General features: G+C 36.5%; 4 protein-coding genes across 6 annotated transcripts in view; 1 reads left to right on the forward strand and 3 right to left on the reverse strand.

The window, feature by feature from the left end:
• Window positions 1-3,614: 3,614 nt before the first annotated feature.
• LOC109074963 (paired box protein Pax-6-like) lies at window positions 3,615-10,123 on the reverse strand. Its single transcript, XM_042724040.1, has 8 exons — window positions 9,911-10,123; window positions 7,633-7,798; window positions 7,000-7,167; window positions 6,442-6,524; window positions 6,150-6,306; window positions 5,795-5,865; window positions 4,372-4,516; window positions 3,615-4,201 (listed from the first exon to the last, which is right to left on the reverse strand). The coding sequence occupies exons 2-8, from the start codon at window positions 7,736-7,738 to the stop codon at window positions 4,101-4,103; spliced, it is 831 nt and encodes a 276-aa protein (XP_042579974.1). The 5' UTR covers window positions 7,739-7,798; window positions 9,911-10,123; the 3' UTR covers window positions 3,615-4,100.
• Window positions 10,124-15,779: 5,656 nt separating this feature from the next.
• LOC109074961 (calumenin-like) lies at window positions 15,780-19,194 on the forward strand. 3 transcript variants are annotated; one of them, XM_042723991.1, is made up of 8 exons: window positions 15,780-15,898; window positions 16,274-16,495; window positions 16,591-16,784; window positions 17,060-17,232; window positions 17,601-17,661; window positions 17,760-17,851; window positions 17,941-18,048; window positions 18,235-18,917. In XM_042723991.1, exons 2-8 carry the CDS (start codon window positions 16,281-16,283, stop codon window positions 18,340-18,342), a joined length of 951 nt encoding a protein of 316 aa, XP_042579925.1. In that variant the 5' UTR covers window positions 15,780-15,898; window positions 16,274-16,280; the 3' UTR covers window positions 18,343-18,917. The 3 variants fall into 3 exon arrangements, with proteins under 3 accessions (XP_042579925.1, XP_042579934.1, XP_018946495.1); XM_042724000.1 differs by having other exon boundaries at window positions 15,784-15,898; window positions 16,222-16,495; XM_019090950.2 differs by lacking the exons at window positions 15,780-15,898; window positions 18,235-18,917 and adding an exon at window positions 19,076-19,194 and having other exon boundaries at window positions 16,224-16,495.
• A 48-nt stretch (window positions 19,195-19,242) lies between these two features.
• Window positions 19,243-22,705, reverse strand: LOC109074959 (nitric oxide synthase-interacting protein). The gene is made up of 10 exons (XM_042724029.1): window positions 22,593-22,705; window positions 22,256-22,337; window positions 22,059-22,164; window positions 21,827-21,908; window positions 21,601-21,736; window positions 21,366-21,511; window positions 20,896-21,012; window positions 19,845-19,915; window positions 19,610-19,718; window positions 19,243-19,515 (listed from the first exon to the last, which is right to left on the reverse strand). The coding sequence occupies exons 2-10, from the start codon at window positions 22,323-22,325 to the stop codon at window positions 19,444-19,446; spliced, it is 909 nt and encodes a 302-aa protein (XP_042579963.1). The 5' UTR covers window positions 22,326-22,337; window positions 22,593-22,705; the 3' UTR covers window positions 19,243-19,443.
• Window positions 22,706-24,422: 1,717 nt separating this feature from the next.
• Window positions 24,423-26,192, reverse strand: part of LOC122137444 (acidic repeat-containing protein-like) — a 4,847-nt gene continuing 3,077 nt past the window's right edge. The window contains exons 2-6 of the mRNA XM_042724052.1: window positions 26,012-26,076; window positions 25,812-25,880; window positions 25,045-25,096; window positions 24,891-24,927; window positions 24,423-24,789 (exon numbers count right to left, since the gene is read on the reverse strand). Coding sequence (XP_042579986.1) covers window positions 24,732-24,789; window positions 24,891-24,927; window positions 25,045-25,096; window positions 25,812-25,880; window positions 26,012-26,076 — 281 coding nt within the window. The 3' untranslated portion in view covers window positions 24,423-24,731. The remainder of the gene's footprint in view (window positions 24,790-24,890; window positions 24,928-25,044; window positions 25,097-25,811; window positions 25,881-26,011; window positions 26,077-26,192) is intronic.

Here is a 26,192-nt window from a genome sequence, read left to right on the forward strand (position 1 = left end):
CACTCAGATATGTTTCACCAAATAGGGTTTATTTTCAGACAAACAACAAAAACATATTTCTCAGGCATTGAGAAAAGAGAGTTATTTGGTGAGTGGTTCTAATAGCTACTATACTGTCGGAAGGCTATTGATGATAAGAATGTTGGGGAGCGTTTGTCCACTCTCAGCCCCCCCCAAACCCCGTCCAGCGTCGCATGTAAATCAGACACTGGTACAAGGATTGGGAGAGACAGAGATGGACGGTCAGACAGAGAAATGGAGACATAGTAACATGTTATGAAATCAGTTGTTGAGAAAGTATGGATGAGCATTGATAGAAAAGGTCAGTCATTAGCAAAAAACAAAGCAAACAAACAAACAAAGAGTTTGCTGAGAGCAGTTCAAGCTGACAAAACTGAAAAGGAGCAAGAAGGAATTCAGATTTATGAGAAACTAATGAGAGATTTATCAGTTTGCAAACATTCTGGGTTAAGTACCATTGAAAGTCAACACAAATTCAAAAGGTCACAATGTAGTTCATCATTAAGAAATTACAGAAAATATCAGTAAAGAATCTGTAGTTACCACAAAAAGCCTCTCAGCACCAACATCCTTCATCATCCAAAGTTAACAAATTCTCAAGCTTTTTCTTTGTACTTGTAAATTCATATCTGCCCTCTTCTCTGAAGCTTCATCTGCTCTCTGATGTCTTACCTCAGAGTTATTTCCTCTTTAGCAGAGATGATATGCTCTCGCATCTGCACCCTCCTTCACTGGCTCTCTTCATCTTGTCTGTCTTTATTTAGCTGTGCACTCTCTTCTTCCTGCCTACCCTCTGACCTGTCCTGACTGCTTGTCCCTCTCTTCACTCCGCACTCCCTCTATCTATCCCTCGCTCGGCCACCCTATCAGCCCCAAATCACTGTTCTCCTGACCGTGAGCCAATAGGGAGCAACACAGCTGGGTGAGGCACTTCCTCTGTGACAGGAAACCAGCAAAGAACTCTCAGAGAGACACACACACATAGAGATTGGTGGAATCTAAATGTGGTGCAGAGTTCAAAATGGCTACCCCCTCTAAAAAAAAAAAATTTTGTGGCCATTAAGCAAAATTAAATGGATCTGAATTGTTCTAATTGTGTATTTTCTATGCTATAATGTCCTTTAAGCACAGTCTAAAGACTCCCAGTGAACTAACCTGTGTGCTAGAATTATACCTGACTACCTTTACTTTTGTTTATCAGGCCAACCTGCCAAATGCACAACGTTTTAGTCATTTTGGATTAGAAAAGGATCTGTAAAATGAGCTGCGTTGCTGAAGGAATATTCCGAATCAGCAGCATTCATGCATGGCATAATGCTGATTACCACAAAAATAATTTTGACATTTATTTTCTTTAAAAAAAAAAACAAGATTATGGTGAGACGCTTACAATGGAAGTGAATGGGGCCAATTTTTGGAGGATTTAAAAGCAAAAATGTGAAGATTGTAATTTTATATCTATTTTTGTATTTATTATATAATGTTATATATGTAATTTTATCTTTGTTTTTCTGTTAAAATTGGAGCTGTATGCTGTTTAAATCATTTTGTACATTTAAAGACTGACTTCCATTCACTTCCTGTGTAAGTGCTTAAAAAAAGTTATATTTTTTTGTGTGTTAATCAGCATTATACCCCAATAAGTCATCTGAGCTTAACTTGTTATGAACCTAGAATATCATTTTAACATCTAAACAATAGTAAACTGCATCAGATTTTGCATCTTTCACATTCAGCTGTTCCAGGGAAGTTTGCATGAGAAACAGAGGATGTGTTTATTCATTTGAGAACCACAGGCCAAGACTGTGTGCAGGGGGCAAGAGATGAACAGATAGAGGGAGGGGTAGAGATGGAGCAATGAGTTTGAGGGAGGAGACCCCATGTCCACACAGACTAGATAAAACATGCTCTGATCTGGGACTCATGGGAATAGAAGAGACGTGACTATTATAGTGACTTCCACTCAAACGATGAAATTTGCGTGCTTTGCACTCCCGGTCTCCACAGCTCATTAACACTGGCCTTAATTAAACTCATCAAGTGTAGTGCACCGGACATTTGGAGGATAAATCTCAGATATGGGCAGAGTCAGACCTCTAAGTGTATCCGTTCCAGTTTCCGGAATGGCATTGTGAGTGCCATAAGAAAATTCCAAGGACAAACGGCAAATTTTGTTAAACCAAGTTTCATTTGAATCTCTCCTTGTTTATTGTATATAAGTTTATAAGCATGTGGCAATATTTTCTATATATGTGGTATAAGAAAATATCTTATGAGATCAAAGTTATTCATAACTCCTGTACTGTCTGAGTCCCTGTGAGAATAACTTTGTCAGAACATTATTTTCAATGGGTGTGGTAATGTAAGTAACAAAAACAGGAAATCCACCAGCACACAGGCAGGAAATGCTACTGTTCAGTGACAGTAATAAGTAAACAATCCAAACGGTCGCTGGTAAACCAATTCACAGTTACTCTAGAGAAAAAAAGATAAAGATGAGAGGAAATTAAACCAAAAAAAAATCATAGAAGAATGTTCTGGGATATGCACCAAGAATTAATACAAATATCTGCATGATGAAGAGGGAAGACACAGACAAACACAAATGCGTGTTGTTCTTTTTCACTGTAATATTTTTATTTCAATGTTTAGTTATTCCACAAAAGGGTTTACACTAAAATGTTCACAATTCTAATAATAAATACAGTAACATGATCACTCTCTCTATCGCTGTCTCTCTCTTTCATATTCACACACATTCAGACATACAAATCTATAGTGAGTTCATGGGATCTGGCAGGGAAAAAACTCATGAATGTTACAGAGTGGCAAAATAAAGCAATAATCAAATCACAGTAATGTCCATTTAACAATGTACAGTAATAAATCATTAGCTTAAATTTTAGTATATTACACATGGTCGGTTGTATGTTTGATTGTCTTTGCAGCCTTTTGCAATAACATATTTTGATTGTCATTGGCTACAGCCATTTTTTTAATATATATATATATATATTGTTTTTATTCTGTTTGAGCTACTGTGCACTTGAATGATTGTCATTTCTTAGCTTGGGTGTAAGCTTGATTGTCATTGGTTTCTCCAGGTCAGTGCAGTATTATGATGGGCTGGTAACTGATAGGCTCATAACAGACTTCTCAAAATCCATCATTTTCAATGCCATCAATCTACACTACTGTTCAAAAAATTGGGGTTAGTAAGATTTTGTTATTTTATTCAGCAAGGAGACATTAAACTGATCATAACTGACAATATAGACTTTATAACGTAACAACGTAACGTAACGTAAAGTTTTTTGTTTTTTTTCAAATAAATGCTTGTTCTTTGAGTTTTCTGTTCATCAGAGAATCCTGGGGTAAAAGGTACCACAGTTTCCACAAAAATATTAGGCAGCACAACATTTTTGTTAATGTTGATACTAAGAAATGTTCCTTTTATAGCAAATCAGACTAGAGCAATGACTCTTGAAAAATCAGGTTTGCTGTCACAGGAATAAATTATATTAATATACATTAAAATATATATATTTAATATATAATAAAATAATAGTTATTTTAAACTGTAAAAAAAATAAAAATAAATAAAATCATCTTACCAATCCCAAACTTTTGAACGGCAACTGCAGCAGCTTTAATTATCCTCATTTTTGGTCACATGCAGTTTATCACATTGACTGTAAGTGGCACATCAATTAAACAACATTTTTTGTTGCATAAACATGAAGCAAGGTTTTGGCCTCAGATATTTTTACTGTTCTCCAATAGCTGAGAACATTAGCTGGACTAGTTTGTGTTGTTGTCTGGCATGGTGCTGACTAGGCCTATAACTGTGCAGATCTGTGCAAATGCTGGAGTCCATTTTCTTATCTGTCTGTGCAGATTTGTGAGTTGTTGTATTTTTTTTTTTTTTTCACAGGATTATGGCTTACTTAGACTGCTTCCCTGATGTGAACATAATCTAAATAAGTAGGGTTTCCTGATACATTTTTTTGTTAAATAATTTGCTCAAAGTTGCTGACTGAAGCTCTGCTGGTTATGTCTGATAATGATAAGGTCTGTTTTTACTGCAATCTCGTCCAGTACTGACTCAGACCTTGTCCCAGCTCCTGATCGCTGCCTTGAACTGCAGTCTGCCCTGCTGCAGAAACACTGGGAAAGAATCCTGAAAGAGACACACGTGGCCACCTCTGATGACTTATTTGTAACACAAAAGGAAACCACAAAGCAGCTACACCACATTCACACACTCATTCCTCATGCAGTGTTTTGGCCTGTGGATTAGAGTATTTATATGCAGTGTGAGGGTGGAGTGTGTTACAAAACGGTACGCACCTGTGTTTGCGCTGGCCGTGGGTGGGGGTGGGAGGTGGGGAGAGGTGTAAGATGAGGAGTCAAATTTACGGGAAAGAGGGGGGAGGCCAGAAGGAGAAGGAGGCAACATGCAGGAGTAAGTTGGAGTGGACTGGGAGGGCAAAGACTAAAGGAGAGGAGAGAAGAGCAAATAAAGATAAAAGATTAATCCCATTTCAATTAGAGTATCAACAGTTTCAGTAGTAAAATCAGTGGACTGCTTATTATGCCAAAAAACAAAAACAACAAAAAAAAACCCACCCCATATAAGTTTACTCCAGGCTTTTTATGTTGTTTTACATCAATGTGCCACAGTCCTATCAGACCAGCACACTAGGTGTGTTGCTATTATGTAATTGAAAAGAGTGCATGAGGTCATTAAATATGATGAAGATATATTTGTTTGACAAAAGGGAGGGGATTTATGGACTAAATCTGACCTGCTGACCTGTAAACCTGCTGTAAACGTGCGAGTGTTTATTTTTAGAACCTACAGCAGGCTGTGTATATTCCATCAGAAACACTAGGGGGCGCTTTTAAGCTATTTTAAATTATTTTGAATGTCAGACGGACTCATGGCTTTACCTTTCAGTTGCGTAATATGTGCGTGCACTAGAATTGTTTGTATGCATTATTTAATAGGCTATTATTGTAGAAAGCCCTTTGTTTTGCATGCTCTTTGGCTGGTGCTGTTATGTTTGAGAGGGCATCATTTTTAAATGCCATTAAAAACAGTATAAATAGTTTATACTTTGCATACAGTAGCTGACTGTAACGTTACTTTAAAACTGTAAAAGACTGTTTTGAGAAACCGCTAACTGCATACGTTAAACGAGCACCCAGAAGTCGTTTTGTATTATTGGTATTGTTATCGTAGAAGTTGTTGTTTTTGTTTAATAAAAAATAACAACAACGCATTCCGTGGAGATTCGAAAATTCAAACGGTGTTTTGTGAGATTTGTTAACAGAACCTGTACACAAAGTTCACCCCTAAATTAAAAATAAATTTTTCCCCTCGCGGCGTTCAAAAACTCTATGACTTTCTGGAACACTACACACAGGTTACACAACACAAGTTATTTTGAAGAATATTGGTAACCAAACAGACATTTTTTTTAGATATTTAAAATTATATTATTTTATGTTTCATGCAGTTTTTGAACCGCGTGAGGGTGGATAAATAAAAAAAAAATTAAATTTGTGGTAAACTATCCTTTTAATGCAGTGGCATTTGCAACATCAAACTTTTGCTTTTGGGCGCCACTAGGTGTCAGTATTATAACTCTAAACAAAAATTACTGAGCACATTATTTAACACCGTTGTAGAATTACATGTCCACTTGTTGAAACAACTTGCCTATTTAGATACTATAATAGACTGCAAGGGAAGGTCATCATGATTTACCTGCATACTGGAGAAGACAGACAGAGAGCTATAGCCTGAAAGAGACGAATCACTCCGACTGTGCATTGAGCCATATGAGAGAACACAAGAGGATAGTAACAATTCATTATTATTATTATTACTATTATTATTGCTTATCACTGCTTTAGTATTGATGATTTGTTAATGCTGTATGTTTAACAATCATGGAAATACATAATTTGACTTTGATATTTGAATTGTGGACTTTGAAGAAAGAGTAGTAACAAACAGTCCCGTGTGAACAAACACCATTTTATTATGCATGAAAATAGTAGGGAAAGTAGTGGAGAAGATGTACCTTAAAATTGTATAAAAAACATTTAAAAAGAGGTACCTGAGCTGTTGATATGATGGGAGTGATATACTGGGGAGGTAAAGGACGTGCTCAGGGGGGTATGTGTCTGAGGGCAGGAACTGGTGCCCCCTGATCTCCTCTGGTTTCTCAGCTTTTCCTCCCTTCTCCACTTAGCTCTCCGATTAGAGAACCATACCTGTCAATCACACAATATGGGTCAGACTCCGTGCATAATGGACAGTGGCTTTATGTATTGTTTAAAGGCACTTCAGCATTACTACCATAAAATCTCAAAGAGGATCGTTAAAATATTTCACAAAGGCAGTATTACCTGAATTCTGGCCTCTGGAAGATCAATCTTTGCAGCCAGTCTCTCTCTAGCAAAGACATCTGGGTAATGAGTCCTTTCAAACTCTGGAAAACAGACTAACATTTAATACAAGCAGAAATTCACATTTTAAATCGTAACGGGATAGTTTACCTAAAAATGAAAATGTTGTCATGTAGTTCCAAACCCGTGTGACGTTCTTCTGTAGAACTCTTTGGACCCCATTGACTTACATTGTGTGGACAAAAAAAACGGACGTTTTTCAAACTATCTTCTTTTGTGTTCCACAGAAGAAAAACATTATACAGGTTTGAAAGAACTTGAGGGTGAGTTAAAAATGACACAACATTCATTCTTGGGTCAACTATGCTTTTAAGGACTGTTTAGAGAAATGGAAAAGACAAAACACGAAAGTATAAGAAAGAAATGTGGCAGCATACGTAAAAGATCCACCATTTTCAAATGCAAAAAGCAAAAACAATCCCACACAAATACATCCTCTCTAGGACTGAGATTATTTAGCATGGAAAGCTCAGTGCGAGCCAGTGCTTTGAGTCACACCTTTCTCCAGGGCATCGATCTGCTCCTGGGTGAAGCTGGTGCGGTTCCTCTGCAGCTTCCTCTTTAGCTGCAGGTGTAGCTGCGACTCGTCCACCTCATCCCTCTCTCCCTGCACCACTCCGTCCCCTGCTCTGGCCATCTGCACATTCAGATCTTCCACACAACCATCTGAGAGAGAAAAATCCCATTAAACTTTAGAGAGTCTTGTAAGAGTGCTGCATTTCAGTATGCAAATGTGTGTGTTATTAAATAGACAGAACTGTCTCTTTGAAGACTGTGTAATTGTAGTGCACTGCAGCATCTTGTGTTTGACAGTTTGACCTTATTTGTGTACGTGTGAATAGGCAGCAACTGTATTATGGGCATCTAATTCTGTGTCTGCTTGCTTTAGTTCCTCCTTCCTGTAATGAAACCGAGGATGTCAAGGCCAGAGACTGCCGTGTTTGTATGTGGGTGCACATGCGTGGCTGATGGTGTAGCTGTTGGCACCCTCTGTTTGTGCTCAGTCAAGTATAAGAATTGCTGGTTCACCCCAAAGCTGACTTCACAAATGCAAGCACACACACAGTGTAGATTCACACACAGAGGTGCTTTACTAATATATAAAGATATCATTCAGTAACGCTCACATACCTGTTCCGTGTTGGGGAGTGATGGTGTCGGCCGGGTGGTACCAGTTGTTTGGGCCAGTCCAGTTGGAGCCGTTTTGTAAGTTCAGCATGGTCAGATTGTCATACATCAAATGTCACCTGTGAGAAAACACCGACCCTCTCCTTCTATCATCCAGACCACTCCAAGCCTGAATGAAGGACAGAAGAGGTAAAACTGTGGAAAAAAGCTACTTGGAAAGATCAGATATAAGAAATTCAGAATTTATGTGATAAGCGGCTCTTTTACTTCATTCTTTGGGCCTATGTTGTGTCACCAATTTAGTATTGCATTCCCATGGTTTTAATTAATTAAATTTTTTTTTTATTGTTTGATAGCTGATTATGTTGATGTTTTCTAACTGAGAATAAAATGTAATTTTATTTATTAATAATTTAATTTAGCAGTGGTAACTTTCAGATAACTTTTTCTTGTTTATTTTCTTTTGTTTTAATTTTCTATAATAATTTTTTTTTTTGGCCTTCGTTCAGTCTTTGTTCGCAACGTCTCTACAGTATATTAACAACTGTGCCCATTTTTATAAACAACAAATATGGAAACAAAAGCTAGCATTTTAGCACCTTAATAAAAACATAGATTTTAGTATTGTGCTAACACTGTTATTATCCTATTCATCCATTATAAAAAATAATGATCTATTCCATAGATTATAATAAATTTGTTGTGACATCATTGTCCTTTCAAAAGTTAACTTTCAAATGACAAGTTAAAGTCCATTTACTGTTATCCAGTTATCTTATGTTTTATGTATATCTTAGAATGTCAGCCCTGTTTTCATGATTTTCTATAACATGAAACTTTAAAATATCTGAATTTAAAAGTGGTTTTATGTAAAAAAATAAATAAAAATAATCACATTACATTGTAAAATATCCACCCTGTTACATTTCTGACAGCATAACTACACCCAGCATACTGTATATTAAAACATATGAATCTTTCTTATGATGACAGAGCAATTTAAATGAACATTTAATTTAAATGAAAATTTACTTAAAATTGTCACAATTAGATCAAACTAGCATTCATAGAATGACCCATCTGATGTCAGTAAAGTATGTTACTATTGTATTTTAAACTCTCTTTATCTATGTATCTTTCACAAGTACACACACATATACATTAATCCCCCCCGACACACACACACACACAGAGTTCATTACACGCACACGCACACACACAGCGAGTAATTAAGAAGTACAGAACATCTAGTCTGACATCGTCGTACACACACGCATGACTGGAGAGAGTAATACTGTCAACTAATGTTAACAACAATACACACGGACACACACACACACACGCACTACACAACAGAGAGAGAGACACACACACCAACAAAACAAAGAGATAATAATAGATACACTGCACACAATGGCACACAATCCACATTTTCTACTAAAAACTCTGTCTACACATCAAAAAGTACGAAAATGGTGGCATGAAGCCACCAACCGAAATGCAAGTATATTTATGTCAAAAAAATAGCCAGCACCTGCACATAATTTAAATAAATAAATACTGGTGAAGTGTTCACTTCAAATAAATAAATCACTGGTTCCACTGATAGTTCTGCATGTAAAACTACTAACATTCCTACTAAGGAGGTCATCATCATGAAGATCTAGCCACTGAAATAACCTAGAAGTGCTTGCATAATTATATTTGCATTGGTTTTGAGAGTAAAACATGGCCCTCAAAGGCAAAGAATGATCTAGGACAGAAGGAGAAACACGATACAGAGAAGTGACATAGCAGGACTATGTAAACTACGTCAAATAAATATTATTAGGGTTCAGATAGCCCAGGAAATGAACAGTTAAATATTGATACAATCCATACACAAAGGCTTCTTTATGTATGTTGCCATATGTATATAATTAAAATATTTATTTATAAAGTATAATAGTAAATGAATAAATTCAAAAGCAATGGTGACGAGTATATAGACATGTTAAAAGGTTTTGCACTAATTGAAATTAATTAGTTCAGTTAATTAAATATGACTTTATATGACTCTCAAGCAAAGACAAATAAAAGCACATTTAAATTATTACAATTTTGCCTTTGGTGGTGTAACACAACATATTGTGTACGACAGAAAATGTCAAAGGTCAAGTCTTCCATAACCTTTCCAAAATAAACCAGTAATTTTCCCAAATCTATTTTGTTTTCCAATAAAAGAGTCAAGAATCTGTGAATGTCTCAATCGTTGTGTCGGCAGTGAAGGCAGGAGACTCACCTGGTAGATGAATGAATTGAAAAAGTGGTCCACACTTGCTCAGTGTCTCTATCACTTTCTGTTCATCCCTCTTTCCTTCTCTCTGTTCTCTTGCTTTGTTAATGTTAGACTGTGTTCGAAAGAGAGAGAGAGTGTGTGTGTGAGAGAGAGAGAGAGAGAGAGAGAGACAGAGGGAGCATGGGAGAAGAGGAAAGGGAGAGAAAGATGGAGAGAGTTAGACAGGGCGAAAGAGAGGAGGCGAGGGAGGGGTTGTGGGCTACAGAGAAATGCATCTGCAGGCACTCCGGTCCTTGAAGCAATGAGGGAGAGAGGGAAAGAGAGAGAGAGGGATGACACACAGAGTCAGTGTCAGTGTCAGGTCTGGACTTAATGCCAGGAAAAGGGGTGATGAAGTGAGAGAGAGAGGTGGAGGCAAAAAAAAAGACTGAAAAAGAGGAGACGTAAAGCTATTTCTAAAGTATCACAAATGCAATTCACTTTTTGTATGGACTTCCAAAAATGGCTAAGAGCTGTGAGAGAGCTTCAGATCATGCACCTGCTCTGATGGCCGGCAGTCAGTGATAGTTTAACCCTCTGTGATCAACACAAATGTATAAAAATAATTCAAATAATTACAAAATTTACTTATTTTACATTCAAATTATTTTAATGGGTTCCTATGAAATAATCATAACTCTATGCTGATGTAAATAAAATGAATATATGATTTATCATAAAGTATTCAAATTCATTTCAGACATGAAAATTCAGCTTTGCCATCACAGAAATAAATTATTTTTAAAAGCACATAGAAATAGAAAAAAGTTTTTTAAACAATATTGCTGTTTTACTGTATTTTAAATCAAATAAATGCTGCCTTGGTGAGCATAAGTATTGACCTATATATTTTTAAAGATTTTAAAATGGCATTGGGTTAAAAGAAAGCAATTTAAATCATAATAAAACACACACAAAGACAACATATAAAAGCTGCTGTGCTGAAAAACAGACCTTTATATTCTTGAATTTTAAAACAAGACACTGCCATACTTGTGCGAAGAGAAATTTCACACATTACTCTGTTCTCTGTCTGATCCATGCTTGCTAGAACCATTGCATGCAAACATGAGTAGACACTCTCAGACTTGCATGTGAGGGCCTCTCTTCTGCTACACACACACACACACACACACACACACACACACACATCAGAGTGTATATTCAATTCAATTCAATTACAAAATACAAATCGTTGCAAAGCAGCTTTATAGAAAATTACGTTTCTACAATATATTTAGTAGTAGCTTATCAGTGGTGACTGTCAGATTATGTACATATGGCAGAAATGTACAGAAAAATCAATTAAAGACGTAATCAAACAGACAATGAACACTATTAACAGCAATTATTATCAAACTTATAGCAAAATGTGGTAGTTCTGTATGTTGTTTCAGGGTTGGCATCATCTGAGGTCCTCTGAGGGGTTGGCATCATCTCTTCTCAGGTGTTCTGGATCCAGACAGGAGCTTGTGTAAATCCTAGTTACCACGGGATGTAAATACCGTGGCAAAAACAGAGAAACAAATAGAGACATAATTAGCGTAGCTGCTGTTCCAACCAAGTAAAATTTATTTGTTTAACCCAAGCTAAAATTTAAAAATGCGCATTTGATCAGATTTAACTTGCAATGCTTGGCCAAAGAGATGTGTCTTTAATCTATCTAGATTTAAACAGAGAGAGTGTGTCTGAACATGTGGCATGTTTACCCTCCACTGTACTTTGTGACAATCCCAATGCTATATTTGCATATTTTATTGGATTAACTTTAAAAACCAAAGAGCCTGTGACACATTAAAATACGAGAGTAAAACAGAGGGAGAGAGAGACTCAGCCAACAGTACTTACAAGCATGACAATTTTGGTTCTAGTTAATATGAAATGTTCAACTTAGGCAAATAAATATGAGGCCTCTTTATGCTCACTTGAGGTGAGAAGAAGGATCAAAGGGCTTTTGATTTCTTCTTTTGGGTATTAGACCTAGAATCAGTGAATCATGAACTATTTTGTTGTGTATTGATGTTTCTTTTTTATGCATTCACTCTAAGGCAGTGGTTCTCAACCAGGGGAGCAGGAGCCACTAGGGGGCATCAGCAAATTTACAAGGAGGCCCCCAAGAGTTGCTATATTAAATTATTCAAATTTAGTTATATAAACAAAATCTTAATTTAAAATACCAAGAAAACCCCACTAAAACCTGTAGAAACGTATGCTGAAATATTTTTGAGTTTGTTTATTTTTATTACAACGGAAGTACTAAAGATACACATATCAGCTTTGACAGGAGGGCCTTCAAATATTGTCTTGGACAAAAGGGGGCCTTTAAGACAAAAAGGTTGAGAACCACTGGACATTATTTTTTTCTGCTGTTAAATTGGGTATAAATATTATGCAAATACTTTGAATGAGAGGGTATTATGTCAATAAACTGAGTTTACCGATGGGGTCAGTGTAGATCTACACAAAATCTTAAAAGGATATTCTTCTAAAAATGCACATTTTTGTCTTTGGTTACTTACCGTTATGTCTTTCCAGACCTGTATGAATTTCTTTCTTCTGTGGAACGCAAAGTTTAGCAGAATATTCACACTGCTCTTTCTATAAAAATGAAAGTGAATGGTGAATGAATGAGCTGTCAAGCTTCAAAAATGACAAATATTTTATTCTGTTGGTCTGCTCAAAGCTATTGTATTACTTCAGAAGACACGGAATACAGTGCAAGAGTCATGTGAACAACTGTTATGTTACTTTTATGGTACTTTTTGGTGACTTGAACAGTTCAAGCATTCTGATAAACATCTCCTTTTGTGTTCCAGAGGAAATAACATCACACAGGTGTGGGATGACATGAGGATGAGTAAATGAGGACAGAACATTCATTTTTGGGAGGTCTAGCTCTAATATGACAAGCACCATCAGGTCAACGGACACCATCATAGCACAAACAAAACACAGGGAGTTTTGTGCAGTATACACTTTTTAGTGAAGGAACTGAAACAGAAAGAGAGAAATAGCAAGACATAACGAGGCCATGGATGTATCCTTGTAGAAAAAAAACCAAGGAAGGGGGACACGGAGGGCATGAGAAAGAGAGACAGAGGAGGCGGAGGAGAAGGAGGGTGCCAGCTTTATTTATTTCCGGTTGACAAAACCCTCCGCTCTCTTCCTCCCCCCATACCTATGTCTCCCTCTTTGTCACTTGTTCAGAGGATTCATGGAAAAAGACAACGACATGGAAAACAGAGGATTTAAACAGAAATACAGTGGAAGATGAAGAGCATCTTTCTCCGTGAGGATTACATCTTGAAGTAGTTACAAAAGTGAAGCAAATGAGAACGGATCCTAATAAAATGTTGTTAATATTTAGTGTCAGTGTGTTGCATACGTGACGCTGAGTGTGTGTTTATTATGTGTGCTGCTGTGTGAGCGTATGCTCCTTTAGGGCACATTTTTTCAGTGTCTTGTTAGTTCATCCCTGTCACCCTCTCTCTCTCTGCTGGGGGGGAGGGGGAAGAGAGGTCACCATAGTAACAATGCCGGGACAAATTAACATCAAGCGCTTAAAAAAATGTGTGTACATGTATGAGAGTGCATGTATATGTGGTAAAGGAGTAAGTTTTGTACTCAATACCCCACGGGTGATGCCAAAATCCGGTAGAGGCATTGATGTTAATGCATCAATTACAAATAATTCATTAGGCCCACAGTCTCTCCATCACTCCGTGTCATCCGCTTGGTTCCCAAGCACTTGTCTTCTTCCTTATTTTGTCGTCTCTGCCCTCCCATTTCCTTTCCTATCTCTCTCTTTCTTTCTGTCTCTCTGTGTGTTGTTGTGTGCCCCCAGGCTACAGAGTGCCACGTCCTCCCTCTCCCCTCCTCTCTCTCTGGCCCTGTCACCTTCAATTGCTCCATGGTACTAGACACACAGCCACAGGCAAAGTGAGAGAAGAGAGGGGACACACACATACACAGTGAGAGAGAGAGAAAAAGGGGTGAGGACCAAGGGATGATGCACTGTGTATGTCTGGAGAGAGACAAAGAGGTAAAGAAAGACGGCAGGTGCGAAAAGTTGTGTGAAAAGATGTGAGGGAGAATGAGAGATTGAGAAACAGGGATTAAGGAGGCGACATAGTTGAAGGAGGTATAAGTAGACACAACTAAGTGGCATGGGTCCTAGCAACCATGACATGTATTTTGTCTTCTCATAAGCAGGCAAAAATATACTTTAGATGCAATAAATTCTGCATAAAGTTTTGTAGATTCCTGCAGAATTTGAGCCCCCTTATATGCATACGCTACTGTTTAAATGTTTGGGGTCCATTTTTTTAAGTTAATTTGATGGAAGGGAAAAAACGGTTTAAGCATATAATGTGAAGCAGTTTAACCATTTAAAATATTTTTTTTCTATTTAATATTCTTTAAAATGTAATTTATTCCTTTGATAAAAAGATACATTTTGCAACCACCGTTACTCCTTTCGGTGTCACATGATCCATTGTGCTACTTAATATTTTTGTGGAAACAGTGATACATTTTTTCAGGATTCTTATTTTTTATTTTTTAATTTCTTTACAAACACTTTTAATAATTTTATTGCATTCTTGCTTCATTTTATTTATTTTAACTGATCTCAAACAGTACGATAGTTTATGCTGGCCCTTGTGTGTTTGCTTATTAAATATTTTGGATAATCTGATTATGCTCAGTTTAACACATTTTACCGTGTTCATGCAGAACTGATGTAGATTAAAAGCAGAGAAAGGATGTAACAATCTGCAGTTTGTATATGTCTGCTCATTGAACAAGTTAGAAGCCTAACCTCACTTCTTAGACCTATAGCTCTACTGGCAGCCTGGTAATAGCAAAACAATGGTTAGGTTTGATTCCCAGGGAATGTATAAACTAATAACATATACCCTGAGTGTATGACACTTTAGAGAAAAACATCTGTCATATGCATAAGTAAGATGTAAATTTAACGAGATTTCAACTTGATAACATAAACTGCAGTATATAAAACATAAAAAGAAGGCATAAACCCTGAATAAAATGTAATCCATTTTGATTTGTGTTTAAACTGCTGCTCTATAGCCTATTTTAGCCAGTTGACTTTAGTTGCAATATTGTATTGAAACCAACATGTTCTCCCTTTTGTCAAACAGACCACAAACAAATTACTATTTTGGATATCAACTTTCTGAAAAGTGCATTTCAACTGTTTAAAAAAAAGTTTTTAAAAGGAAGGATTCGTTAAAAAAAAAAAAAAAAAAGGATTATACCCGCTTGCTTTCAAGGAATAACTTTAAAAACTATAGCCTACTTACATGCTGATATTTAATTATTGAGACAGTGATAAAGGATTTGAGGGAAGAGTGTTTAAGGAAGTTTCTGCAAAATGTTTTGATGTGAGTAACCAGTAACCGAGTAATTGTGTCTCATAACGTTGGTAATTGCGGGAACAATTTAACAATATATCTTTCAAAAAAAAACAACAACCCTTGTAATAGAATATGAGAATATGCTCTTGCGCCTTAAAGACTTAAAGCCTTAAAGACTCCGTTTGCATGGTACATTAAGATTATTTAGCATGCATTAAACTTCTATTAACATTTCTATTAATTTATCAGTCCAATGCAATCAACAAAATGTTTCTGTCAAAAAGGAACTCTCCACAAATCCTTTTGCAAGTTTGCCAAAACGCGCCTGCCTCTATGAATGCGCGTTCGCGTGTCAACGTGGCGTTTCGCAGCCAGTAGAATTTAGAATTCTCCTCGGCCCCGCCCAAACTCGTCTTATAATTGGCTCTTTTTCATGTCAGTAAAACATTTTTGAGGGCACGTAACGTGGCTGCTCCACCCACTTTTACGTGCACTTTAAAGAAGAACAGTGCCAACGCGTACTCCTCAACTTAGGATAAACGGGTGTACTCAAGCAGAAATCACTGCAGGCTTGGTAAGTCATTTAATACAGGTTTAGCTATTTTTTTCTTTTCGTTTTAAACAAATTGCTCTGTAGCAAAAAAGCTTTTAAAATGTCAATTGTTTTTGTACAGTTACATGCTGTAAATCACTGCATAATGCAAAACATCATTTTTAGATTTGATATGTTCTTTTTTTTATTATTATGCTTTAACATAAAATAGTTGACGCTTATTCAGAAAGTTTAAATAAAATGTCTATGCTGCATCATTTAGTTTAAAATTGAGTGAAACCAATGCTAAGCAATGATTGTGTGTTTAGTGTGCATAATTCTTTTTTTGTTGTTGTTTTTTCTAGGGCAGAAAGAATTTATCAAATCTTTCTCTGTCTCTCTACACACACTCCTTAGGGAGAATATGCAGCTGCTCTTTTTAGGGACACTTGCCCTGTTTGTTGGGGTCACAGTTGCTGTGCCTGCACAGGAGAAGCGTGTACATCATAAGCCTGACCTCAGTGACCATGTTCATGATGATGCCCATGGATACCAGTATGACCACGAGGCCTTCCTGGGCAAAGAGGAAGCCAAGACCTTTGACCAGCTAAGCCCTGAGGAGAGCAAAGAGAGACTAGGGTAAAAAGAAATGCGAGAGAATGGTACAGTAAATAGGGGAATAGTAATATTATCATGTGTCTTACTTTGTATTTTTTTGTATATTCCCCATGCAGAAAGATTGTGGATAGGATTGACACGGATAAGGATGGCTTCATCAGTCATGCTGAGCTACACCACTGGATCAAGCACAGGCAGAGGAAGTACATCGAGGAGAACGTGGACAAACACTGGAAAGAGTACGACCAGAACAAGGATGGGAAGATTGGCTGGATCGAGTACAAGAACACCACTTACGGATATTATATGGGTAATTGAAATGAGCCTTTGAATTTGGGCGTGGCTACTAATTATGTGGCTTTAAATGAGAAACAGCTGTTTATGTGGGGTGATGAATTTATCGTTAACAACAGTGTAACATCTTCACAAAAAAGAAACCATTGTATTTTTGAAAAAATTAGTATTACATTTAAATAGACCAAATTGTTTAAATGTTAAACCAATAATGTTTAGACCTTAAACTCTGATACATGCTGCAGAGCTGAAGAATATTGATGGTAAATGAACTATGTTACTGTATTTCAGATGTAGAGTTTGATGATGTGGATGATAAGGCGAGTTACAAAGCCATGCTCACTAGAGATGAAAGACGGTTCAAGTCTGCAGACCGGGACGGGGACGGTGTTGCTACCAGAGAAGAGTTCACTGCCTTCCTCCATCCAGAGGAGTTTGACCACATGAGAGACATTGTGATACAGGTACAAAGAGTAATTCATACTAGCATGTTTTACAGAAACAACTTTAAAAATATGTTTAATACATGTTGAGAAGATTTACGCGGAGAAAAAATCTTATAGACCAAGGGCCAAATGTGTCTCTTGTTCACATTTTCACTGTGTGAGAGGTTTAATTTGTGTGATCTGACAATAATAAAGGATTTTAGGAAGTTTCTCGAGGATTCTGCAGAATGTATGTTTATGTTAAAAAATAATAATAAAAATTGGCCATAAATATCATAGCTTACTTTGCTATGTCTTGTTAGTGTTTATCATCTGTAAGACCTAAACAGACCACTTGTGAAGCACTGAAACAGATTACGGTAAACTTTGAAACTTTATTGTTACAGGAAACAATTGAAGACATTGACAAGAATGGTGATGGCAAGATTGATCTGCAGGAATACATTGGTAAGTGTCTACACAGTTCACCAGGGAAAGAAGACATTAGAACTGATATTTTGTGGCCAAATGAACTGAAAATGTGCTTATGTTCCTTTTAACCCTAGGGGACATGTTCACCCCTGAAAATGGAGAGAATGAACCAGATTGGGTCACAACAGAAAAGAAACACTTTTCGGAGTTCAGAGACATGAACAAGGTATGCATTGGGAAGATAATTAATTAGCATAACCTGGGAGTGTTTCCTGGCTATTCTTTCATGGTTCGTGATTTGTTTGCTTTTGTTAGGACGGTTTCCTTGATGCCAATGAAGTCTCTCATTGGATCCTTCCTGGAGAGGTGGACCATGCTGATAATGAGGCGCGCCATCTCATTCATGAAACTGATAAAGACAACGTAAGTGGCTTTCACTGGGTCTTCATGTGTGTGGCATCATTAATTCACAATAATGCATCAATGCCGCCAATAATAATAATAATAATAATAATTGAAAATCAATCTTTACCTCTGTCTTCTTTCTTTTAATTCACTGCCAATGAATTGCAATGGACTTCCAACTGCTTCATGTAATTGGTTATCCAGGATGACAAAATCACAAAGAAGGAGATTCTGGAAAACTGGAACATGTTTGTCGGGAGCCAAGCAACTAATTACGGAGAGGATCTCACCAAAAGACATGAGGAACTTTAATGCTGGCATATCTGGGTACAGGGGAGGGCAATATATTTGGGGTGTAGGTGAGAAGATAGGAAACTGAATATGAAAATAAAAGCTTATTTTCATTAAGTATTGGGTAGGGACATTTCCAGAGCCAAAAGTCAGGGATTAGGCTTCATTGAAGATAAGCATCTTAGTGAGACAGATAAAAGCTTTATTTATTGTCAAACACATTTCATCCTTTGAAACAAAATCACATTCCTTATGAACAGACACTCCAGCTTGCTAACTGTAAGGAAACGGACTGATATCTTCCACTTGACAGATGCTCAGGAATTCCGCACTGAATACAAGGCCATTTGCATCAGTATTCAAAATAACAGCCTTGTTTTGACTGTTACGAAGTAAATTTCACATTAGTGGTCTATGATTTCACATTCAACATATCACTTACATGAAAAGAGGCATAGGTGCTGAGAAATGAAGCCAGAGAGAGGGAAAGAGGGGCAGGGATTCAATAGATGGGAGGAGAAAAAAATAATCGACACTGTATTGGTGGAACATTTTTCTCTCTGTGAATTCTAAATAAAGCCATGTTGGTTTTTTAATTGTGGACTGGGATTTAATTTCTAATAAGTCGTCTAATTTCTAATCACAAAAGCCTAGGTTTTTTCTTTTTTTTAATAGTCACCCTCTTGCTCTACTTAATCATTCTTTGTCCTTTGCATTTTCCAAACTGTGTCTGTGTCGTTAATGTCATTCCCAGGATGGTCGTCTCTCTATCAGTGAGATCATGGATAAAATGGATTTCATTAAAGTCAGCACTATAACTGACTTTGGGACCCTGGTAGAAGATCATGATGAACTTTAACCTCATTTTGACCACAAAAAGCCTGTATGTCTCTTAAAGCTATTAAAATAAGACAAATGTGATTTTTGAAGTGTGCAAAATGAATGATTTATTTAAAAAGAAAAAAAAGCATGTCTACTGAATATTGTGGCATAATAGTATCTTATAGGATATCACTCAGATTACCTCTCATCAAACAACTGACAACAAAAGGACTACAAAAAAAGTCATTTTTAAAAAGTCAACAATATTTACAGGGTCAAAGTGTTGTCTAATCCTCTCATTTATGCTTGCATAACGGGTCTGGCCTCTTTCGCTTTGAGGTCCACTCCTGAGCCTGCAAAGCCAGTCCCACCCTGCCGACCAGCAAAGACAGACATTTAAACACTGACTTTGTGCATTTGTAAAACATTGATACACTCTTTATAACATTATTTCTCTCATACACACCCTCTGAAGGGGTATGATGTCCTTCTCTTTCAGCTCGTCTCCAGTCACTGGATCAATCATGTCTTTCTGAATGAGCTTCTCCACACACTCCATAGTGACTACGGCTCCACTTGAGGGAAAGACAGGAAACAAAAAAAGAGAGAGAAACTAAAAGTGAGGGCAAGGCCTAAATGTATGAAAACGTATAAAGTCAGATCAACTCTTGCTGAATAAACAGTTTAAAAGTCAAACTCACGAGGGTCTAAGAACTGCACAGGGCACAGAGTTCCCAAGCGTGTCTTTGGTTACTGCACACACGTATCTGTCCTGAGGAGGACCACATAAAACATTTCCTGAACAGTCCTTAAACACCTTAAAGATACTGCCTGCAAAGACGTGCAGTGATTCAGAAGTTTGGGTCCGTTTTTTTCTTAAGATATAATACAGAATTATTTAACATTTAATGATAAATTAATTAGTCTTATTTCATATATATTTAAATCAGTACTGTTGTTAAACAAAGATGCATTCAGTTGATCATAGTGACAATAAATATATGGTTACAAAAAAAAAAAAAAAAAATTCAAATAAATGCTGTTCTATTTTAAACTTTCTATTCATCAAAGAATCCTTAAAAAACCCCACAAAACAACCTTTATCAATGCTGATAATATCACGTCCACAGAAATATCACATCCATATTTTCCAGCAGAAATTGCACATTGTACACAAAATGCATCTGAAGCAATAACACAATAGTCTGACTTTAGTTTGTTAAATTATGCTACAGAAAACTACATAAAAGCAGGGGGGTGAACGAGAACGCAAACTGACTCTCTGACAGCAGGTGGCACTTATGGAACAGCAGTGATACAGCGTTTCCTTGGTTACCGCTACTTCAACACTACTTCAATATACATCATATAGAGGCAAGATGCAAAGAAAATACCATCTTAACGTTTCTGAAGAGTTTCATTCATATGAACCCCCCACCAGCAACTGTATTGCGATTCGTTGATCGTTTAATATCTGAACTGACTTCAAAGGCCTCTTACATCCCTACTTGAGAATGATTTCTGAAGGATCATGTGACACTGAGGACTGGAGTAAAGGCTGCTGAAAATGTAGCCACAAGGAATAATTTACATTTTACAATTTTTTTTAATTACAATAGAAATCATTTAAAATTTTAATATTTCAAATATTTCAAAAACATTATATAACCTTACCAACCCCAAACTTTTGAAAGGTAATGTATACAGCATTAAATAGAAAGAGAGAGATGCAAGTCAAAAAAAACTTTTTACTTGGCGTGTGAGGAGGGCCACTCTGTCCAGACTGGGGTCCAGCGGAGTGAAGCGCACTGAGATCAAATCACTCATCTTCAAAGGACATCCTGACATGGGGCACAACACTGTCTTTGACTGAGAAAGCGAGAGAGAAGTAAAAACAGTTACTGATAACAGATGATGTTCAAAGTTTATTTGTGAGGTTTATATTTTAAATTGAGTGCCCCATACAGGGTGCGATGCTTTAAAAGAGGACAATCATGACACAAGAAGCTACTGAACACACAGAGTGGAGAACTGACTGAACCGGACAAACAAACCAATCAAGGGCATCATGACCGATCAAAAGAACATTTGGCATGCAAACTGATTTCAGGGCAAGCACAACCTCTTGTGCAATGCTCTTCCATGACACCTGACTACTAAAGTCCCAAGGTCAGGGACACGTGGTTGTCAAAGAGGGGAACATGACATATCTAGAGACCTACGGGTTTTTTAAGCAGGGTGGGCTTGGCCTCTGGTGTGAGGCTGGGGATCCAGAAGCTGGGCAGAGCCGAAGAGGAACTGGACGCTCCCGTGTCAGAACCGGAGGCGCTGCTTGAGCCCTTCTGGCTTTCTTCATCCTTAGATTTCTCTACAGAAACATGAGGTATACACACATAATCGAGCAGGAATCTCACTGTGTTGTGCTCAAGTTTAAACCGCCTTGTCTAGTTTTCATACCTGAGGTAAAGGGGTTGATTGGCTTGGAGACAATGTTGTTCTCTCTCTGTTTGAACTTCTCAGCTCGCTTTCGCTCCTCAGACTTGGACTCCAGCTGGCCTTCACTCTTTAGAGCCTTTTTCTGCTTCTCATATGCCTGAGTTTAAAAACATGTGTTTGTGTGTCAGACAAACAGAGAAGGACATTCACATTTAGAGCAAAATACATTTGTAAAAAGTGTGAAAACCTTCATTTTCTTGGCAATTTCTGTTTTCTGGTGAAGGATGTATTGCAGGATGGCTTCTTTTTCATACAAGTATCCATCTTTACTGCAGGAAGCAAATATAAACACAAACACATCCCAGTCTCCAAGCTGCCGACACGCAAATGGGCCAGTAACACTCAGTATAATCACTTAAGACCGCATGTAGACAATTTCAGCATTAAAACATTTCTATGAGTGCACATGTGTCTCGTACGTTACGACGGGGTCCCTGCAGGGCTGTAAGGAGAGACAGCAGCAGTCAAAATCTTTGATCGCATCCTTCCCCAAACGCACACTTTGTGTCCCATAACCAGAAGAGGCTGAAAATATGAAGTGAGATCCACAATTTGTTATTGTAATTAAATTGCAATCATTTGATGACACAGACTAATTGTTGCATGGATACATTACCGGTGTCTTTCTTCTTCTCGTGATAAGTGTAAACGGCTCCTGCTGTGCAGTTTTTCCCGTGTCGAGTCATGTCTGCCCTTTACTACACAGAATGAATTGGGTTTTATGAAGCTGGTGGACATATTTTGCACATAGTTTTACATAAATAAAAGTCGGCCCAATGAAGGATAACTGCTTAGTGAACGAGCCCAAGGGGAGGATTAGCGGGAAATCCATAACAGACACCACACGTGTTACAACAAACCGGAAGCAACACAGTAATCAATCGCAATTTGTTCTATCATATATTAATAGCAGATATAAAAGTGCGAGAATAACTACAGAAGTTGTTGTTTACCTCTTATGATCCTGAACCGGAAAGGATCTTTTGCTCCTCTTCCTGATTCGTCATAAATTTCAAAATAAAAGTTCGCCGAGCACGCTGGAATCATGCATCAAACACAAATGGACATAAAATAGTGATCTGAATTTAAATAGTTTATTATATCTAGATTTTCAGTGAAGCTTCTGCTACAAAATAGTACATTGTAGAAAGCAATTTTTCTATTACAGTGTTTAAATAATAAAAGTTAAAGCTGATGCAAACACTCTAAACACTTTAGTTGATAACTAAAGGCCTGTTCATGTCAGAGACAATAAGTATAACTAGCCTCTTTTTATGTTAATCCTCCCAGCTTTGTGTCTTTTACCTGTTCTACTCTTTAATGAAAAGGATGCTCAATAATTAAGTTATTCCTCCAAGGCCTCTTTACTACAGATGGTTGCTAATCATCTAAAGTTGCAGGATAGAGAATGACTATAAGCGGCTCACATTTGTGTGAAAATAGCAAAAGGAGACATAAAGTACCTGAACGCTGATGTGGACAATGGTCAAACAAACAGTTTAACATCGTTGTTTATTGACCCATGATAACCACGTAATACAGAGAGACTAATGGTATATTAAATAGTGTAAATATATAGTGCATTAGTTATGTTCGTATTAACATACTTTTACTATTGGACTTCAGATATTTCAAGGCCTGCTCCTGCAAGTAAAGAACTTTTCCTTTTGTTTTCCACTTAAGAAAGTTTGAAACAACATGATGGTGATTAAATGATGACACATTCATTCCCTTTAAGGTCATATTTCAAATCACAAATCATGTTTGGAAATCAAGCTGAAAAACTGACAGAAAAGTGAAAAACATCACAACCTATTCAGTTCAACAGAGACAGTAAGGACATCCCTCACATACAGTCAGTGTTGGGGAGTAACTAGTTGCATGTAACTAAATTATGTAATTTAATTACAAAATAAAAGTAACTGTAATCTGTTACAGTGAGAAAAAATGTGTAATTAAATTACAGTTACTTATGAAAATGTTAATGATTACAAAGAGGGTTACATCTGAATATTTTCACACACATACAGATTTAAAATACGAGACGAGATTTCAGGAGTTCAGGGGGAGGACACAGAATAGGAAGCATTCTTATTCGATAACTGTTTTATTTCCTATTTTGGTTTATGTGTATATATATATATATATATATATATATATATATATATATATATATATATATATATATATATATATATATATATATATATATATATATATATATATTAAGATTAACTGTTTTTCCTCAAAACATTGTTAGATGCCAGTGTTTCTTGTCGTATCAATGCAAAGATTTAATTTAGAAAACAGTATCATAGCTATTAAATATATATTTTTATGATTTTAAATCTGTTTTTAACCTCTCTAAGTAAGATCTCAAAGTAAAAAGAGGCGCCAAAGTCTGATTTTGAGGTGGCTGTGCATTACAATTAAATTATTATAATCTTAATTCAAGTGAAGAAGGATTCTGACAGTAATCGGTGTAGAGTACCAGTATAAGGTTAACTCTACCTGCTATAAATGTTTCAAAATAATTAACAGTTGAAAACATTAGAAATTTAGAAATGTAATCAAAAAGTAATCAAATGTAATCAGTTACATTACTTTACTAAAGTAAATTAAATAGTTACACTACTTATTACATTTTAAATAGGGTAACTTGTCATCTGTAACCTTTTACATTTCCAAAGTAAACTTCCCAATACGGCATACAATTATACTCTGTCTACACTGATATGTTTTTGAAAGTATTTTTAAAATATTATTAGACTTACACACATAAATAAAACGTTCCCTCATTATATTCCATAAGTAGTCTCAAAACAACACAGTTAGGTTTGCAATTACATTTCATATCATATGTTAATAACAACTGTTTGAAAGGAAAATGCTGTTCAATTAAATACATTAAATTTAAGGTGATTAAATTATTTAAGTTCCACGTGTATGTATTTATTGACCAGACTGTAGCGTGTGATGTGATAACATTAAAAAAGACAATGAACAACGCTACGATGTAAATCCTGAAATCTGTGAAACGCAACGCCCAGGTGCACGTTCCTCTTTTGGCCACATGGTGGTGACAAATGGGTTTAGTTGTCGTCGTCGTCGTCGTCGTCGTCATCATCATTAAAGACGTCTGCGACAGTCCTGAAAAAGAAGAGCAGAGGGTATAGGCTACATCAGTATACGACTATGGTTGTAACAACAATTAGTATTGCAGGTTTATTTGCAAGAGAATATTATCTTACTTATAGATGGATCCAGAAACAGAGTCAACAAAGCCACCTTTAGAAAAAAGAAAAAAAAAATGTAGTGAGTTCATAAAATAATCAGACTTTGAAATTATCCACAATCTAAACAATTCAATAAGCATGTATGAAATTGCTGCAGTGTGTTTCTTACCTGGCTTGCAGACAGTCTCACAAACAGGACAGATGTAGCACTTTCCACAGTCCTGAAGAGTCAAAAGACAATTAAAGTGTCCTGATAATTTCATGCTATGATTTTTTAAAGTAATTGTTTGTGTAAATATGTGCATGTGATTTTGTAGGGAAAACAGAACACTCTATACTTTAGCCATCTATAGCTTCGGACAAACACATCATTTGCATTTAAACACTTACTGTTACTGGCCTGGACCCCCACATGCTGTGACTACTGCAAATTATTATATCATTAATGCACGCTTAGTCTGGCTGTCTGCACAAACACAGCTGAAGGGCCTCTAGCATCATTGAACAGCTACAGTAAGTGCAATTTATCAACATTCTGTAGTTTTTTTTTTCTTTTTCCTCTGGAAAAAAAATCTAACTGTCATTTCTTTAAAGAATAAATTAATTACTATTGAACATTGTAAAAAAAAAAAAATTGTTAAACAGATATGTATTAATTTGATGCTGTATTTTGGTGGCACTTTTCATGATTAGAGAATAAAAGCCTGAAATACAGTATTAAGTAAAAAAAAGGGACCGGATACATAAATAAAAATTAAAAAAGAAAAAGAAAATAGAGATAGGTTTGGGGCCAGGAGTTGGACTGTAGTTATATAAAAACTCTTATTTACCATAAATTTCTTAGAATAGCTTGAGTTTGAATAGTAGAATTTAGCACTTTAAATTAAACTGTATTGTATTTATTTAGGAAATGTGTGTTTGTGTTGGGTTTCTCACATCACAGAAGTCGCAGTGTTCAGAGTCGTCTCCCTTTTTGCATGGGCACTTATCACAGCTGTCGCAATGCTGAGGGGAGAGAGAAATGAGAAATGACTGAATCAAGGCCAAATTTAAAGCAAAACTGGTTGAAGACAGGCAAAATTAGACTAGAAATAATAGTGCACTTTATTAGATTAATAGAGCTCAGAGGACCCTACCTCACAGTGGGCACACAATGAACAAAGGGATCCTTCATGATAATCATCATCATCATCGTCATCATCTGAAAGATATATTGTCAGCTGTGGGTTTAAATTATTATTAATGACATGTGTATGTGAAAAGTGTGGTGAGAATTGTGATGAGGAACAGAATGGATTAGTCTTACTCACATGAACA

This window comes from Cyprinus carpio, chromosome A3, assembly GCF_018340385.1.
Source record: "Cyprinus carpio isolate SPL01 chromosome A3, ASM1834038v1, whole genome shotgun sequence".
NCBI lineage: Eukaryota > Metazoa > Chordata > Actinopteri > Cypriniformes > Cyprinidae > Cyprinus > Cyprinus carpio.

Coding starts and splice junctions, on each gene's coding strand:
- LOC109074959 (XM_042724029.1), bottom strand. CDS start 22,325: ATGACTCGACACGGGAAAAACTGCACAGCAGGAGCCGTTTACACTTAT. Junction 22,165..22,255: donor CGAGAAGAAGAAAGACACCG/GTAATGTATCCA, acceptor TCATATTTTCAG/CCTCTTCTGGTTATGGGACA. Junction 21,909..22,058: donor TGCAGGGACCCCGTCGTAAC/GTACGAGACACA, acceptor TGCTTCCTGCAG/TAAAGATGGATACTTGTATG.
- LOC109074963 (XM_042724040.1), bottom strand. CDS start 7,738: ATGTATGACAATCTGACCATGCTGAACTTACAAAACGGCTCCAACTGG. Junction 6,307..6,441: donor TTCCAGAGGCCAGAATTCAG/GTAATACTGCCT, acceptor TGTGATTGACAG/GTATGGTTCTCTAATCGGAG. Junction 4,517..5,794: donor CTGTCTTCTCCAGTATGCAG/GTAAATCATGAT, acceptor CCTCTCCTTTAG/TCTTTGCCCTCCCAGTCCAC.
- LOC109074961 (XM_042723991.1), top strand. CDS start 16,281: ATGCAGCTGCTCTTTTTAGGGACACTTGCCCTGTTTGTTGGGGTCACA. Junction 17,233..17,600: donor TGAGAGACATTGTGATACAG/GTACAAAGAGTA, acceptor TTATTGTTACAG/GAAACAATTGAAGACATTGA. Junction 17,662..17,759: donor TGATCTGCAGGAATACATTG/GTAAGTGTCTAC, acceptor TTTTAACCCTAG/GGGACATGTTCACCCCTGAA.